The sequence below is a fragment of the Scyliorhinus canicula genome, chromosome 1 (assembly GCF_902713615.1).
Source record: "Scyliorhinus canicula chromosome 1, sScyCan1.1, whole genome shotgun sequence".
Lineage (NCBI taxonomy): Eukaryota > Metazoa > Chordata > Chondrichthyes > Carcharhiniformes > Scyliorhinidae > Scyliorhinus > Scyliorhinus canicula.
In genome coordinates, this window is record NC_052146.1 from 156,482,357 (window position 1) to 156,501,376 (window position 19,020).

Consider the following 19,020-nt stretch of genomic DNA (forward strand, 5'->3'; position numbering starts at 1 on the left):
GACTGGAATCTAATCGAGGGATTTGAGGTGGTTTATATATAGAACAATAGACACCCAGGGGAGTGAATTACAGCCGGAAATCTAATCGAGGGGTTTGCAGGGTGGGTGCATGTATATAGAAAAACAGAAACCCGGGAGTAAGTTACCGACTGGAATCTAATCTAAGGGGTTTGGGGTGGTTTATATATAGAATAATAGATACCTGGGAGTGAGTTACACACTGGAATCTAATCAAAGGGTTATTGGGGGGAGGGTTTATATATAGCAAAACAGGTATCCAGGAGTGAGTTACAGACTGGAATATAATCAAGAGGTTTGGGTAGTTTATACATATACTAATAGAATCCAATCAAGGGATTTGGGTGGTTTATATATAGAAGAACAGATACCCAGGAGTGAGTTATAAACTGAAATATAAAAAAGGGGTTTGGATGATTTATATATGGAATAACAGAATCCAATCAAGGATGGTTCAGATATAGAATAGCAGATTCCAGGAGTGAGTTACAGAATGGAATCTAATCGAGGGATTTGGGGAGTTTATATACAGAATAACAAACACCCAAAAGTGAGTTGTGGGATGAAAACCAATTGAGGGATTCAGGCCGGTTATGGGGAGAAGGCAGAAGAATGGAGATGAGAAAATATCAGCCATGATTGAATGGCGGAGCAGACTCGATGGGCCGAGTGGCCTAATTCTGCTCCTATGTCTTATGGCCTTAATTAATGGCGATAGATAGGACAAAGGGACACTTTAATTTGATCTAAATGCAATTTTGAATATAACAAAGGTAATTGGGACATTGGAGCCTCTGGTACCAAGAGGGCGGGTCATCATTTGGAAGACGGTAACCTGCAGTGGGGGTTGGTATGGGGTTATTAGAGAGTACCTGGCTTCTCTTGCGATGGACTCTTTACTCCTGACAATGGGAAGAGACTGTCGCTTCCTCAGCATCTTGTCAGCCACACTCCCAGAATTCAACAGGGCATGCTTTTCCTTTGCGTTCTCCCACTCCTTGTCCTTTTTGTCCTTTTTTTCCTTCTTCTTGCTTTCGCTCTGGTAACAGAATGGAAAGAGGGTTCAAAGTCTGAGACAAACAACAGGTAAAATGGTGGGGAAATCAATAGAAGAGCAATGGTTGGGGGGGTGGGGGGGCTTCAAAAAGGAAATAGGGCGGGACACAGGCCCGACATGTTCCCTCGAGGGTAATATGAAGGAGTAACATGCCCAGAGAACCATGGATGAGCAGAGACAATCAGGATAAGATGAGAAGGAAAAGAGAGGCAGTTAGCAAGTAAATGGGGAGCAAATCAGCAGAGGCATGAGTGGAGTACAGAAAGTGCAGGATGGAGCTTAAGAAAGCAATTAGGAGAGCAAAGAGGAATATGAGAAACCTCCAGCTGTAAAATGTAAAGAAAATCTCAAGATAGTCTATTAATAGATCAATGGGAAAAGTATAAGCAGGGAAAGAGTAGGGCCCATTAGCGAACAAGGGGGAAATATGTGGATGGAGCCAGACGACATTGGTAGGGTGCTGAAGGAATACTTCACATTTGTCTTCATCCAAGAGAATGAGGAGGCAGATATGGAACTCAGAGAGACTGAGGTTATTGAGCAAGTTGTCACAGAGAGGGACCAGGTATTGGAGGTGTTGGCAGACTTAAAAGTGGACAAATCTCCAAGTCCGGATGACTTGTGTCCCAGGGTCCTGCGGGAAGCGAAGGAGGAGATTGCAGGGGCTCTCTAGCCACAGGGGAGGTGCCAGAGGACTGGAGAACAGCTAATGTGGTCCCACTATTTAAGAAAGGTTGTAGAGACAAGCCATGGAACTACAGACCACTGAGTCTCACACCAGTGCTGGGAAGCTATTGAAGAAAATTCTGATGGAGAGAATCTATCTCCACTTGGAGAGGCCATGTTTGATCAGGAATAGTCAGCGTGGTTATGTGAAAGGGAGGTCATGCCAAACAAATTTGATTGAATTCTTTGAGCATGCGACCAGGTGTGTAGATGAGGGTAGTGCAGTTGATGTAGTTTACATGGATTTCAGCAAACCCTTGACAAGGTTCCACATGGGAGACTTATAAATAAGGCAACTGCACATGGGATACAGGGTAACTTGATGAGGTGGATTCAAAATTGGCTTGGCTGTAGGAGACAGAGGGTGATGATAGATGGCTGCTTTAGTGACTGGAAGCCAGTGACCAGTGGTGCACCACAGGGATCTGTGTTGGGCCCCTGTGGTTTGTATTTTGTATAAACAACATAGGTGACTATGTGGGGGATGGGATCAGTAAGTTTGCAGATGACACAAAGATTGGCCGGGTGGTTAACAGTGAGGTTGAGTGTCTTGGATTACAGGAAGATATTAATGGGATGGCCAAATAGGCAGAAAAGCGGCAGATGGAAATTAACCCTGAAAAGTGTGACACTTTGGAAGGAGTAATTTTACAAGGAAGTATTCAATGAATGACCTGACACTGGGAAGTTCGAAGGAACAAAGGGACCCTGGCGTGTTTGTCCATAGATCTCTGAAGGCAGAAGGACAGATTAATAGGGTGGTGAAAAGGCAAATGGGACACTTGCTTTTATCAGTCAATGCATGGATTACAAAAGCAGGTCATGTTGAAGTTGTTTCGAATTTTGGTGAGGCCACAGCTGGAGTACTGTGTGTAATTCTGGTCACCACATTATAAGATGTGATTGCACTGGATGGGGTGCAGAGGTGATTCACCAGGATGTTGCCTGGGGTGGAACATTTACGTTATGAAGAGAGGTTGGATAGGCTTGGGTTGTTTTCTCTGGAGCAGAGAAGACTGAGGGGCAACCTGATTGAGGTATACAAGATTATGAGGGGCATGGACAGGGTGGATAGGAAACAGCTGTTCCCCTGAGTTGAAGGGTCAGTTACGAGGGGACATACGTTCAAGGTGAAAAGCAGGAGATTTAGGGGGATTTGAGGAAAAACCTTTTTACCCAGAAGGTGGTGACAGTCTGGAATGCATTGCCTGGGAGGGTGGTAGAAGTGGGTTGCCTCACATCCTTTAAAATGTACCTGGATGAGCATTTGGCAGCACGGTAGCATGGTGGTTAGCATAAATGCTTCACAGCTCCAGGGTCCCAGGTTCGATTCCCAGCTGGGTCACTGTCTGTGTGGAGTCTGCACGTCCTCCCCGTGTGTGCGTGGGTTTCTTCCGGGTGCTCCGGTTTCCTCCCACAGTCCAAAGGTGTGCGGGTTAGGTGGATTGGCCATGCTAAATTGCCCATAGTGTCCTAAAAAGTAAGGTTAAGTGGTGGGGGGGGGGGTTGTTGGGTTACGGGTATAGGGTGGATACGTGGGTTTGAGTAGGGTGATCATTGCTCGGCACAACATCGAGGGCCGAAGGGCCTGTTCTGTGCTGTACTGTTCTATAACATTCAAGGCTATGGGCCAAGTGCTGGCAAATGGGATTAGGTAGGCAGGTCAGGGCCTTTCATGCCAAATGGGCCAAAGTGCCTTGCCTGCACTGTATTAGTCTGTGATTCTGTGGTGGACATTAGTTATTCTATCATTCCAGAACCGTCTGTTGCACTGATGGCTAAGCGAGTAGCAAAATAGAGGCACAGTCTCGCGAAGGCCTGTTGCCAAACGAGTGTCCATGTTCGAAGGACTGCAGCATGGGATGACAGGGAGACCACGAGAAACCGAACCTGCCTCTCGTTCAACCTTCAGACTCTCATTAAAGTGAAATATTTCCTCTTTTGAAAGGATATTGGTTGCGAATGGGCACAGGGTTCAAACCAATGGCAAGTGAGGAGTATACACCCTAGTACGAACTTTTTTTTCTATTCATTTCTGGGATGTGGCCTTCACTGACTGGGCATTTATTGCCCATCCCTAATTGCAATTGATGCGCTTTTTTAAGACTCAACCACATTGCTGTGGGTCTGGAGTCACATGTAGGCCAGATTAGGTTAGGTTGGCAGATTTCCTTCCCTCAAGGAGATTAATGAACCAGGTGAGTTTTTATTAAAATTCAAGATTTATTTTTAATTCAATAATGCTGTGGTAGGATTTGAACCCAGGTCCCCTGATCCAGATCTCTGGAGAGTGACAATACCACAACACCACAACACCACCACCTCCCCTCGTTGGCCTGAATGGTTTGTTTCTGTGCAGTTTGCAAGATGAAGAACAGAAGAAAGCAATGGATATGGCAAAGGTTTCAACATCATGATGGTCAGGCCTCTGCTGGTGAATAAATAAAGTATGGACAAACACAAACAACTTCTAACACTGGACTTGAACAGATCGATCTCATAGTTACTGGGGCCAGTTTCACTCCCGTATAGAGTTATTACTTGAGTGCTGTATTGGAAACCCCTCATCCCCATGGTCAACAACTCTGTTTGGGGAGTATCTCTGTAGGTTTTGTTACATGGCCTTCTTTCCCCACAACCAACAATTTTATAACAAATCTATGATGGTGTGGGAAAAATGCACACTATTTTGATTAATACCCCCCACTCCCTCCCCGTTATTGCTCTCCTCTGTTGCTCTCAGCAGTGTCCTAAAGATTAATTTTCAATTTCCTGAGATTCCAGGACACAGCTGGAGGGTTAGCAACCTTATCCTGCCCTACCCTCCCTCACATTGTAACGCTTCATCAGATCGCAAACTGAAGCTGTCTGAACAGGGAAGACACCAGTACAAAACAATACAAAGGAACAATTTTCTCTTCGAACACACACACACAGACACACACGCACAGACAGAGGGCTTCCACTCTCACACTGCACTTTCCACACACACACACACACACATACAGACACACAAAACACAGACAAGCAGAGACACAGGCTCCCGCTCTCGTACCGCACTCTCCATATATACACACACAAAAAACAGACACAGCTCCCACTCTCTCAACGCAATCTTCACACACCCCACTCTCCACACATAGACACAAACACACATTCACAGGCTCCCACTCTTGCACCACAATCGCCACACAATGCACTCTCCACACACGCGCACACACACACAAAACACATACACCCATGCACAGAGACACAGGCTCCCTCTCTCGCACTGCAATCTCCACACACTCACACATAGACACACATAGAGACACAGACAAAACACACACAGAGACTACCACTCTTGCACCACAATCTCCACACACGCACGCACACAAAACACACAGACACAGGCCCCCACTCTCGCACCATAATCTCCACACACCACACTCTCCACACAACTGACAACCGCACACACACACAGGTTCCCAATCTCGCATCGCACTCTCCACACATACACAGGCACACAAAGCACACAGAGACACAGGCTCCAGCTCTCATACTGCACTCTCCACACTCACACACACACAAAAAACACACAGAGAAACAGCTCATGCACACAGAGACACAGGCTCCCACTCTCGCACCGCACTCTCCACACACACACAAGCACACAACGCACCACACAGTTAGCTTTTTATATAAGTTAGGAACACGCCATTGGTTACTCAATAGTACAGTAGTACTTGATATAAATTTGACCTGTGACGTTTACCAGAATGACATATTGGGGACAGGACAAACACTGAATAATAAATTTAATACTTGAAGCACCGTAACCTTTGTTATGTCAGTGAACATGGAAACTGTATAACATATAGCAAGACCCCAGAATTAAATTAATTTAATTTAATTAAATGACCAATTAATCTGGTTTTAGACTAGGTTGAGGGGGAAATTGTGACCAGGACACTAGGAAAATTCCCTCCTGTTCTTAAAATAGTACTGTGGGATATTTTATATCCACCTTGAACAACCAGAACTGGAAGATAATGGGCTGGATTCTCCGCCCCGCCGTGCCAGATTTCTGGTTCAGCACGCCAGCGGGATGCTCCGTTTCGCCGGCTGGTCAATGGGTTTTCCATTGTGGGGCAGCCCCACGCCGTCGGGAAACCCCATGGCTGCCGGCAAAACGGAGCATCCTAAAGGTGGAGAATCCAGCCCAAGACCTCAGTCAAACATCTCATCCTGACGATGACACTTCTGGCAATGCTGCACTCCCTCAGTACTGCAGTGGAGAATCGGCCTTTGTTATGTCAATGGAGTGAGGCTTGGATCCACAAGTATCCAGAGATACTATCACTGAACCACACTCCTGCTGTTATTTGTTTTCTCCCCAGCTTTTCTGAAAGCACTGCCCTTTGCTGCTTGCAATTGCCTGGCAACCAGTGGACCATTGGTACCTCACTCGAGTTGAGCCGGGGCACTGAGCAGGGAAGGACATCATTGTCGGGTCCAGAGCTGTCTGGGCCCAAGGCACTGCCTGCTCAGTTCACTGGTGAACGATGAGGAGGAGGAAGCTATCATTCCTTGTTCTAACCTAGGAACATCAAGGGCTACTAACACAATCCAAATTCCACAAAGTGCAGAAGGTTTAATTTAGATGGACATCATGATCGGCGTAGGTTTGGAGGGCTGAAGGGCCTGTTCACGTGGTATACTGTTCTTTGTTAAATCCTCCCGAGCTGATGTGAATCGAGCTGAACCAGGTCGGCCACTGGCTTAGGGAGCAAAATAAACCAGCCAGTAGTATTGGTCATCCTCGCAGTGAGCTCTGTGGGGAGGGGTTAGATGTTGGGGTGGACCGGTACAATTTTGATTGCAAAGCTGGCCTCTCGCGCGTGTCCAGGTTTACAGTGCAGGATATCACAACTTGGCTCATTCTGAAGGCTGCTTGTGCAACTCAATCCGACAAGAAGTCAACACCTCCAGAAGCAGAGGAGAAAGCAGGCAAGTGGAGAAAAAAAAGACCGATAAATAATTCATTCCTCATCAAAAGACAAAAGATTGAATTAATAATTTAGTCTGATTCACTGCAGCAGAGATAAGTAGTTTCGGGATAGTTCACAGTCAAAGTAGGGCTGCTAATTGTGACCCAGGAAGATCTTGTTGACAGGGATTTACAGCTCTTTACATAGGGAGCCTTTCTCATTTGTACCGGTTACGTGGTTACTCACCAGGTGGGGATCGGTCCTGCGCTGTCCTGGGATTTCAGGCGTACTGAGAGCAGCTCTCCATCGATTAGAGCATCTGTGAAGGGGTTTGCCACTACTTGGGGTTACTGGGCTGGCTGAGGCTGAGCGAGGACAGAGGGGGACTAGCAGGGTCACAGAAACAGAGAGGGAGAGCACCGGGGAAGGGAGGGGAGGCAAATGGTGCAGGGAGGGAGAGAAGGACAGCAAGGAGGGGGGCAGAGGGGAGGATTGGGGTTTGAAACACAGAGGGAGTGGGGAGGCAGAGAGAGGATGAGGGGGAGGGGAGAGGGCATGGTGGGAGCAGGGAATAAGAGATGCAGGGAGCAGGAAATGAGGAGAGAGAGAGAGAAAGACAAAGGGGAGTAGGGAGGGAGATAGGGGTGGACAGAGGATAAAAGTTAAACACACACAGAAGAGAAATGAGGAGAAGAACAAATAGCAGGGAAAAAGGAGAACAATAGAGATGGAGACAGAGAGAGAGAGGATATATTGAGAGTAGATGTAGCAGACACAAAGATAAAAGGAAGATAAGCACAGTAAGATAGGGGAGATGAACAGTGAGGCAGAGTTCAAGGGAGAGTTACAGAGAAACAATGAAAAAGGAGAGGGGGAGGGAGTCGGCACGATTGATAGCAATGGAAGGGAGAGAGAACAAAGATTGGATACAACGTTATTTTCAATTTTTAAAACAGGCCATTGACCAAAATCACTCTCAACTGTATTGGTTCAATGAGAGAACAAACCTGAATCATGTCCGTTACTTGTTAAAACAGCGACACTCCTGCTCCTGGCGAGGAAGGACAGAGTTGGGGTCATCAATCGGTCCACAATACTGCTCTCCCATGGACTCAACTGTAAACGACGAGCTGCAGGAAGACAAGATCCTTTTCACTGATTAGGCACCTGGCAGTGAACGCTGGGGAGGGGGAGTGGGGCTTTTGTGGGGCTCTCTCAGACCACCCATCCCAGAGAGCCAGGCCGAAGCACAGCCTGGGATGTTTGTGGGGAAACAAATAAAAGTCAATGAATGCCCGACATACATCGCAATTGGCTGGGGAGGATTCAAATGGGGCAATTCAATCTCAGCATTGATCATCCATTTGCAGTTCCACGGCCCTAACATTAAGATTTTACCTGGCAGCATGGAAAGTGGGCATTCGGTGTTGCTCAATGGGACCCATTCCCTTGTCATTCTCCATAGCTCTATGAAGCTTTCCTCTCCAAGCATTTAAGCAAAGTTCCATGGAAAGGTACTATTCTATCTGCTTCCGGCAGTGTTTCAGACACCATTCCAACTTTCTAAATGTTCCTCCTCATCTTCCCATTGATCTTAAATACATCTGCTCTGATTAAGGATCCCCCTGCCAAAAGAAATGGTGTCTCCTTACTTGTCCTATCAAAACCCCTTGTAAGTTTCAACATCTATTAACTTTCCTCTTCATTAGCCCGGCTTTTCTGAACTCTTAGTCATCCCTACGATTAATTCCACACCATATGCGGAATCTTGTGGTAGCGACTGGGGTCTGGGTCGATGGCCGGACAGCCAGTGAGCGCCCTGCGCTACCTCTGTTCAGAAGGCCCGTCCCAACTTGTTCCACTCAGTCACTTGACCGACCAGCGCCAGGTCTGCCCCCAGGATCTGGACCCCAATCTGGGTGGGGGAGCAACTTCCTCCAGCCAAGAGTTGCCGGTCAATCAGGGGCTGACAGCTCTATTGAATGGCAGCGTTACCAGGGATGCAGAGGCCTAGAATCATCGTTGGATCCCAGGCTGGAGGTAAGCGATAGCGGAAGGCGGATGGGGTGCAGAGGGGTGAGGGGGCCGGAAGCAATGACAACTACCACCCTCCTGCCTGATTATATGTCCCCTGCCACCAAATTCACCATCGGGGAGAAAATCAAGGCCTGGATTCTTCGCTTCGGGAATTGCAATCGGTCAGAGAATCACAGGAGGATAAAAATACTCTGAAAGAGCCTCAAATATCGTCAGGCTTGCTGGGGATGGGTGGCTGTCCGGGCTGGGAGCAGTAGCAGGGAACAACTTGGAGCCAAGTCCTGGACTCGGGGTGTCCCCCTCAGGATCGGGGTGGCCTGGCTCAGACCGGCCGTGCTGCAGTATGTGGGTTTAAAAGCACCCCTTTGGTGCTCCTTATAGGCTCCTGGCTGCTCACACTGCTGAGAGCTGCCTGTATCCTTTGAATGCCCAGAAGGCCTCTGGTCATATGGGCGCCCACCCAGGCCACCCCTCTGGACACCCTCATACCCCAGCTGCCTCATCAAAGGGATGGAAGTGGCCAAGCTCAATCAGGGCTACACCAGGTGCTGGCACTCCTCAGAAATGCTGCTCGATTTCAGAGGAAGCAGGGGATTAGCAGAGCTCACCCCAAGCAGGGAACACCTGCACAGCATGCCTTTGGAATCTTCCATGGTTCTCTGCCCCTCTCAGGGTGGAGGCCTCAATAGTGACCCTCACCCCTGAAGATCACCAGCTGTCTGCTCCTGGTGAGACTGGCAGCACTGATGTCTCTGCCACTCCCGCCCAGGTTGTGTTCAAGGGTGGGCTTGAGTGTGTGGCCCACCCTGGGGGAAAAGATAGCCCTCCTCTCCTCACTGGCAGGGAGCTATGGGTCCACCTCAGACTCCTCAACTGGGGGGTGTGGGGAGGGGAGGCAGGTCTTCTGTGGGCCATCTTGGTGGCTGCAGTGAGTGTCTGGTAAGTGGAGCGCTTAAAAACAGCTGCAGCTGTCAGGCTCCTTGGCGCTAACTCTAGCCCCAGCGGTTACAATGCCCACAGGGCCGGGAATTGCTCTCCATTCACCCTGGCAGATTGCTGGAGCATGTCCTGACTCACTTACCAAATAGCGCTCCCAACAGAAATGCGAATCGAACGCTATTCAGTCCTGTGAGCAACACTTAGTCTCCCTAAACGGAGAATTCTGGCCAAGCTTTCACCCTATTTGTGTAGACCTCTCTGAGAACTGTTGTGTAAAGGATTCAACCCTGTAGTCCAAACAGTTCCCAGATTCAATCCAGGGGCTAAGAGCTATTCTCCACCCCCGGCAGTAGTGCAGCAATATGATTGGCCTTAATGAGCTGTGCTAGTGAGAAGCTAAGGAATAAAGAGGTCTGCTGCTCATTAGGATTAGGTTCAACTGAGATGTTCTGCATGGTTTGCTGACATTCAAAAGGTCGTAAGATTGACCACTTCGGCAGTTCGATCAGACAACCAGGAATCAGCTTCATTTGAGGGCTGCAGCGCTAGAACTAGCCCCACTAAAGGGTGTCCAAGGCCAAGGCAATAGACAGATCTATTAGGTGGTCGCAGAGGTACATTTGGGACCAGCACCATCATGTGGTCATCGAATAAGGGCGAGGGCAAACACTGCCACTGGGGACAGTAAGCATTGCTCTGCCAGAGAGCCACAGAACTAGGACTGGACAGCCAGTACTGGGGCCAGCTCTGACAGGGAACAGCAGGGCGAAGGTTAATGCCACTTCTGTCAGTTGACCATGGAAGATTGGACAGCTCCGTCACAGAACAATCCAGATTGAGTAGCATGACTAATGGTGCCACTTACACTGGATTATCAATTTAGGATTTAGCTCAAGCTGTAGTTAGTTACCTTTGGAAGTCACTGACCTTTATAAGACATTTCATAATGTATTCAAAGGTCAGAACAATTGCCAGCAATTGTTCCCCTTGTAACCAAACCCCTTACATCTCACTGTGATCTAAAACTAATGCAAAATACCACGTAAACTGGAAATTTGAAATAAAAACAGGAGTTATAGGGACCTGAAACACCAACTCTGTTCCACTCTCCACAGGTGCAGCCAGACCTGCATACCTTTTTCCAGCTTTTCCTGTTCTTTTATCTCATTGTTATCCATCACTTGCACCACTATTGGTATCCGCATCTTCACTGGGATCCTGTCTGTGTGATCTATTACTAACATTGGGATCCTGTCAGTGTGATCTATCACTAACGTTGAGATCCTGTCAGTGTGATCTATCACTAACACTGGGATAATGTAGGTGTGATCTATCACTAACACTGGGATCATGTCAGTGTGATATATCACTAACACTGGGATCCTGTAGGTGTGATCTATCACTAACACTGGGATTCTGTAGGTGTGATCTATCACTAACACTGGGATCATGTCAGTGTGATATATCACTAACACTGGGATCCTGTAGGTGTGATCTATCACTAACACTGGGATCCTGTAGGTGTGATCTATCACTAACACTGGGATCCTGTAGGTGTGATCTATCACTAACACTGGGATCATGTAGGTGTGATCTATCACTAACACTGGGATTCTGTAGGTGTGATCTATCACTAACACTGGGATCATATCGGTGTGATCTATCACTAATACTGGGATCCTGTCAGTGTCATCTATCATTGACACTGGTCCTGTCAGTGTGATCTATCACTAACACTGGGGTCCTGTCAGTGTGATCTATCATTAACATTGAGATTCTGTCAATGTGATCTATTGTTAACACTGGGATCCTGTCAGTGTGATCTATCACTAACACTGGGATCATGTCAGTGTGATCTATCACTAACACTGGGATCCTGTCAGTGTGACCTATCACTAAAACTGGGATCCTGTCAGTGTGATCTATCACTAACACTGCGATTCTGTCAGTGTGATCCATCATTAACACTGGGATCATGTCAGTGTGATCTATCACTAACACTGGGGGCATGTAGGTGTGATCTATCACTAACACTGGGGGCATGTAGGTGTGATCTATCACTAACATTGGGATCATGTAGGTGTGATCTATCACTAACACTGGGATCATGTAGGTGTGATCTGTCACTAACATTGAGATCCTGTCAGTGTGATCTATCACGTTCAAGAACACTTGTTTGTACTGGAATTCCCATTGATCAACTCTTACTCTCCTAATGCCAATCCATTTGAGATTGAAGTCCACACTATTTTCCCCCAGGACCCCCAGATGGATTCTCTCTTTGGATCTTGCTGTTCCCACACTCTTCCTCCCAGGATTCAGACTGAGCACAGCCAGATTGCATTAGAAATCAGTGAAGCTGGAAGGGACCGGTCTTGTTCCTGTCAGCAACGTGAACAACGTAGGACCATTTTGAAAAATGGCCCCTTCCATTTGCACACAAGTGTCTTTTCCTTTCATCCAAGGAAAGCAAGCTTTCGTTAAATGTTGGCATACTCCCAACATGACCCCGCCTGGCACAGTGCGCTCCATTTCAACCTGGCCCTCCCCAACCACCACTCGTATCCTCACCCACAGTGAAACATTCAGCACAGATCACTCAGGATCAAATAAACTCAAACAACTGAAGCATAAAGGAGTACATGCTGGGAGAATGTATGGGTCCCCTTGTTAGAGAGTCTGGAACAAGGGGCAGAGTTTAAAAATAAGAGGTTTCCCATTTAAAAATGGCAATGAGGACAAACCTTTTCCCTCAGTCTGCAGAATTTTCTTTTCCAGAGTGCAGTGAATGCAGAGTCATTGAATATATTCAAACCTGAGTTAGGCAGATGCTTTGATCTATAACAGTCATGCGCGACGGGCAGGAGAGTGGAGTTAAGGCCACAATCCAATCAGCCATGATCTTATGGAAAGGCGGAACAGGCTCAAAGGGTCCACTGGCCTCCACCTGCTCCTGTTTCTCACAATCTCATGGAATCATTGGCAGAAAAGGAAAAGGTTGGTCTGGTGATGGGATCGTTCTGCTGCGGTATCAGCAATAACCACACCCAACACCGCCGTCGGCATCATTATCACCAAGACAAGTTCTTCAATCCAAAGGTAGCCCAGCACCAGTTCCCGCTGTTTGGGGAGAAAAAACCCACACAAAGCTTCCACAGGTTCTGTGCCACCTCCCCCACCCCCTCCACCAACCAATATGAGAGTCTTTACTGCCTGCTGAAGGCTATTTAGACTTTAAACCAGCAGTGAGCCACCAGCGTTTCAGACTCTGTGCACTATGGGGCAGCACTGAGCCACTACAAACAGAGGGAGACACAGGGCTGTTAATTTTCATCAGACTGCCACGTCAGGGACAGTAATCAAAGTCGGCTGTGGATCTGAATAGCAGCACCAGATCCTAGCAAACACGCAAAGTATAACTTTCCTTAAAGGGGGCAATGTCGGTTTACAACATTTGTTTGAGCCAGTTGGGTGCTGTAAAACACCAAACATCAGTGCCCCTTCAAATTGCAACACCTGTGTGTGTTATTCTTATTATTTTTGTAGTCGGGAGTTTAAACGACTGTTCCAAATCCGAATCGTCGGAAAGTTAACAGCCCTGGAGAAGGTGTCCTTGGAGTCTAACAGTGGAGGGGGAGGGGAAAAGGGGGAGGGGGGTGTGGAAAAGGGGAGAATGAAAGATTCCATACTTCTGCTGGGGGAATTCCACAGTGTGGCTGAGGACTTGGAGAGTCTCTTGTTTAAGATGGAATCCACATGTTTGGGCAGATTGACAGCCGAGATAGAGCACCCCTCTGACCCTGGAAGAGAATGGAGAGACAGACAGAAGAGAGAGAGAGAGAAATAAATACCATTGAGTCTTCCTCATCTCTGGGTCAGACTTCCTCTGGTGCTGGGTGGGTGGGGGTGAGGGGGGTCAGGTGTGGATGATGAGGGGTAGGAGGAGGGGCAATATGGAAGGTAGAATGGAAGCATTTGAAGATGATGCCATTCATTTAAAGACACTCCTACAACTGCAGAACAAGGTTCACCATTTGGCCCATCAAAGGTACTCCTTCCTCAAAACGTTACAATCTCCTGAGAACACAGCTTGTAAAAATAAAACTCCCCGACATCGAAATCAGTTCAAACAAAACGCGAGAATATTTCCTCCTGAGATTGCCACTCGCCCTCCTGGAGCAACATTCTACCACCTTAACCATTACCTCATGATGACTGTTTTGTCTCATCATCCCCAATCATTGCCAACAACTTGACTCCTAACCAAATATTTGTGGGTTTTGAAAAGAATCAATTGGCAGTGCCGACTGCTTTTTCAGGACCAGCCAACAGTCCATGTGTAAAACCTTTCATCAGCCTTTTGTCTCACTTAGTCCTCCAGCTCTGAGACAGTCCCACATCGTACTGTTTACATCAACTCATCTCTGGCTGTCCACATCTTAAACGCCTGGGTCATTTCTTCTCTCAATCTATTGTCCATTGTGAGCCTCTCCTCATGAATTCCGGGGCCCACCCTCAGAATCATACTACCAGTTCCTCTGTACTGCTCACAGGGCTGGGACTAACCATCTCCTCCAATGCCAACATTTTGTCCAATACTCTAAACTCTCTCCAATACATTGACATCCTTCTGAGTGCAGGATGCCTAAATAACACTCCGAATGTGGCCTCACTTGTGAAAACTGGAATAGAAGAAGGAATGGACTCATCACTTTTAAAATACTTTGTTGGTTGTAAAACACTTTGGCGTGGCCTTGAGGTCTTGAGAAGGTGCTACAGAAATGCAAGTCTTTCTCATTTTTAAAATAGGTTATAGCTGAGCTGTATCCCACCTAAATGTCTGTACTTTTACCCCAAAAGATCTCACCAGTGGAACGGGTCAGAAAATTCACCCCTTCAGCTTGAAAATTCCAAATGAGCTCCCGCAATTGACAAGCCTTTTGGGAGAAGGGAGTTCTAGATTTCCACTACCCTTTGTGTGAAGACGTTTGACACTGGTTTCGTTCCTAGCTCAAATTTTAAGAGTGAGCACCAACTCACATTGAATGCTATCGAGATACATGCCAGAGTTGATTAACTTCACATTGGCACAATGCTTTCATTGAACTGTCATAGCCGAACCCTTTTCACTCTCCATCTTTATTGGTGACATTAAAAGTCCATTCTTTGTATAAATTGCTGACCTCTGCCTCTCTGGAGTAAGGTGACTTGCTGTAAAATTACACAATTCACCACCTTGACTGCCAAGTCCACTTGGCAACATGTCAATCAATTAAGTTGCCGTCATTTCCCAACACGGCTGACACTAGGATTAGTGAAAAAGTGTAACACACAAGGGTAACGAATTGGATGTCATGGGTTTTTCACCAACAGCATGTAAGCAAGCAATAAGTGTGATGGACGAAGAGTGGAAGTTAAGGAGAGTATCACAATATTGACTTGTACTGGCTTCAATGTGATGTTGTCCAGTAACAATTCACCGAATAAACTATGTTACAGCACTGTATAATTCTTGATGTTACCATCACGAATGAGGCTGTTTAAATTGTCCGGATCAATGGTTTTCGCTGCACAAGCTCCTATTTCTCACCCTTCTACTCACGCCCCAACTCACGTCCTGCTTCTCCCCTGAAGGCACTCAATTTTGCTGGGTACACTTCCAGGAAGAAAGTCTCTTCCCATTCTTCATATGTGTTCTCAGGATAGCAGAGTCAATGGTCTAATCAGGTCTACCTTCGTCCTGTCGCTACCTCATGTCGAAATACATATGAAATCGCGTTTAGCGCGGGGGCGGAGAATCCAATGTGACGAGGGGATTGGGCCCAGCGCCGCTCCCACGCGAATTACGCGGTGCAGCTCGGGGGCCATTGCTCCAGCTCCGATCACCGAATTCCCAACGGCGTGGTTCTAACCACGCCTGGCCAGTCGGGACTCTCTCGCAGAGAGTCTGGTGAGAGGTGAGGGATCAAGTACCAGAGTGAGGGGCCTTATGGGCTTAACAAAAGAACAAGAGAAGAACTTTATATACAGAGCAATACAACTCCTACACAGGTCTAGTTCCCTCGAACTCCTAAGTTTACTCTGATGCCACACAGGTCCATACCCAGGCACCCAATAGGCTACGGCTCGCATACTCCATCCCAATAGGCCCATTAGGCGGGTCACGTGACCCGTGAGGGATCGACCCTTAAAGGGGCCATGCTACCACATTCCTCCCCTCTTAAGTTCCCTTACAAATCCCTAAATGCAAAAGCAAACAAACTCTTATTTACAATTATGTACAGTCAAAGAGGGTTACAGTAAGGAAGCTCAAAGCAACATTTATATGCTAAGTCTATCAGGTGACTTTCTAACTTTTGCCGAGCGTCTCAACTTGGTAAATGGCTTCTCCAAACTTGAAGCATTTGAGTTCACAGCAGGGCAGGCAAATTTGGAGATTCCCGAGAAGGGGCAGTACTAACTACCCCCTCAACTCCTTCTGTGGCCACACGTGAAATGAAAAATAAAATGAAATGAAAATCGCTTATTGTCACAAGTATGAAGCTACTGTGAAAAGCCCCTAGTCGCCACATTCCGGTTCCTGTTCGGGGAGGCTGGTACGGGAATTGAACCCGCGCTGCTGGCCTGCCTTGGTCTGCTTTAAAAGCCAGCGATTTAGCCCTATGCTAAACCAGCCCCTTGCGCCCCAATTTTCCCCTTGAGAAGATCTTGGTTCTGACACCACCCACTAGGAAAGTGGTACACTTGTAACTTGGACTGGGTCAGCATGCCCAGTTGCAGAGACGACAGCTTCTCACCTTCTCAAATGATCTACATGTTTTTTTCACTTCGCAGCCTGTAGCTCAACAACAAAAGACACAAGGCCAATCCTGGCAACATCCCTCCCAGGGTGGTGCTCCTCCAGAATTTGGCATGGAAACTAAATCTTCCATTTCAAATGTCCTGTCCCCCATGGCCGTGTCATGACAGTCTTTCTGTGAAGCTTGCTTAGCCTCCATCCACCCCAACAAATTTGGAAAACAAGGTCAAACCCGGGATAACATCAGTGGTGGAATGCGGGGTCATACTGTACGAGAGCAAGAAGTCCACTAACAAAGCACCAGTGGCTGGTTAGACTGTTTTTCATCGATGCTTTCAACATTGAGACTGCCCTTTCAGTCAGCCCGTTTGAAGCGGGATGGTAGGGGCCGCCTGTACATGCTGGATCCCACGGGACTTAATGATAAGTTGAAACTCTTCGGCTGTGAAGACGATGCTGCTATCTGAGAAGATCACCTCTGGTCGGCCATGTATGGAAAAGATTTGGTGCAGCTAGTCAACGGGGGCTGCCACAGTTGTCGAGTGCATGAGCTGGACATTCAACATTCAACCATTTTGAGTGGGCGTCCATAACGATTAAAAACATTGTTCCCATAAAATGGCCTGACTCCCCGGGGTGCAATCTAGCTGCAGGTGGAAGGGTCTGCTGAGTCCGACAATGCTCACCGTGGTTGACCAATCTTTAGATCTCCTTGTTGATCCCTGGCTACCAAATGTAGATCCCAGCCAGCATCTTCATCTTGGACTGGCCAGGATGCCCACTGCGCAATTCTTGGAGAAGAGGTTGTCACCCCCGGGGGGTGGCATTATCACTCTGCCACCCCACAGAAAAACCATGTCCTCACAGGTTATTTCATCCCTATGTTGCATATGGGGCCTGATTTGTTCTGACTTACCAAGATTTCAGCCAGTTAGGACCATTCTCTTTGCCCTTGACAACACTGGGTCTTTGTTGGTCCAAGTTCTTGATATGGGCGGACGGAACAGGCTGAGTGTCGAGAAAATTCAGGGCCAGGATGATCTCCTGTGGAGTGGGAGGCCAGATATTATCTGTGGGAATGGGAGCCTGCTCACAGCATCCGCATTTGATATCTGGGCACCCGGCCTATGTTGAAAATTATACGGACACACGGCTAACAGTAATGCTCATCTTCGCACTCTGGTGCTATTGGTGGTTTATCTTCACGAAAAACACCAAGTAATGATTTATGGTCCGAGAAGATGGTGAAGTGTCAGCCATAAACATATCGATGACATTTTTTAATGGCATAAATGAGCGCCAGGCTTTTTTTTGTCAATCTGGGAATATTTCCTTTCAGCATCCGACAATATTCTGGACACAAAGACAATAGGCCTTTCCGCACCATCTTGCACGAGATTACCATTCGGTTATGCATCACGTGTGACTATTATGGGTTTTTCTGGGTTAAAATGGACAAGTAAGGCCAACGATTGCAGGGCCTGTTTGACTTGGTCGAAAGACTCCCACTTCCTTGGTGTGTTCCTTGGTTCAGGTACTTGTCTTTATTATTACAACCCCCTGGGCTAGTGCATAGTCAATTCTAGCCTCACTTGACCCAGAGTCACAACACAATTGAAATTAACAATTAATTCTTAGAAAAAATCCAAAGTCTTTGGTTGCCCAATACCTCCAGTCACCATGTTTGTAAATTTAAGCACAATTATTTTTTAAATTAAGAACAATGCCTATAATTAAAAATGCTGGCAGCATAGTGGCACTGCTGCATCATGGCGCTGAGGTCCCAGGTTTAACCCCAGCACGGGTCATTGCCTGATTGGAGTTTGCACATTCTCCCCATGTTTGCGTGGGTTTGGCCCCCTCAACCCAAAGATATGCAGGGTAGGTAGATTTTCCACGCAAAATGACACCTTAATTGGAAAAAATGAATTGGGTAGTCTAAATTTATTTTTAAAAATGCAGCAAATACAACTGGTTAAATCCCCCCCCTTAACGCGCCCCACCCTCTACACACATAAGTAGACAGAGGTGAAGGAGTGGTGTAAAATAATAATGAAAGTAAGGCAGAGAGAGAGAGAGAGATAGACACTAACAACTGCTCCTCTCAGCACCCAGAATCCGACTTGACACTTCCTGCATTCTCTGAAAACCATTCCACAAGGGTAGGACCCAATCACCATCAGTTGCCGGGCAAAATACGGCCTTTGGCCAATTGAACTGAATCCCTTTGATCTCTCGGGTGCCAAAAAGTCTGAGCTCTGCTGTTCAAAAGCTATTTCTCCAATAGCACAGAGTACTATTTTACAGCTTTGAGTACTTCACTTCCTCTGCTCGTCTTAAAGACATATGTCCATAAAACATCCATGGATCAAAATGATAACCACAAAGTAAAAGAAATGGGAAATAAGGGAATTAACAGAAAGGGCCCTTAGATTATCTCATCTTCGAGTGGATGCAATCCCTTATCACAACTC

The 19,020-nt window shown here is 47.0% G+C and overlaps 1 protein-coding gene across 4 annotated transcripts in view; it reads right to left on the reverse strand.

Moving 5' to 3' along the window:
* The window catches only part of map7d1a (MAP7 domain containing 1a), a 315,894-nt gene that overhangs the window by 43,402 nt on the left and 253,472 nt on the right, over positions 1–19,020 (reverse strand). For 3 of the 4 annotated variants that reach the window (XM_038801635.1, XM_038801627.1, XM_038801654.1), the window contains exons 6-9: positions 13,437–13,547; positions 7,779–7,901; positions 7,018–7,157; positions 891–1,057 (exon numbers count right to left, since the gene is read on the reverse strand). In XM_038801635.1, the coding sequence (XP_038657563.1) occupies positions 891–1,057; positions 7,018–7,157; positions 7,779–7,901; positions 13,437–13,547 (541 nt within the window). The remainder of the gene's footprint in view (positions 1–890; positions 1,058–7,017; positions 7,158–7,778; positions 7,902–13,436; positions 13,548–19,020) is intronic. The other variant, XM_038801643.1, reaches the window with a different exon arrangement.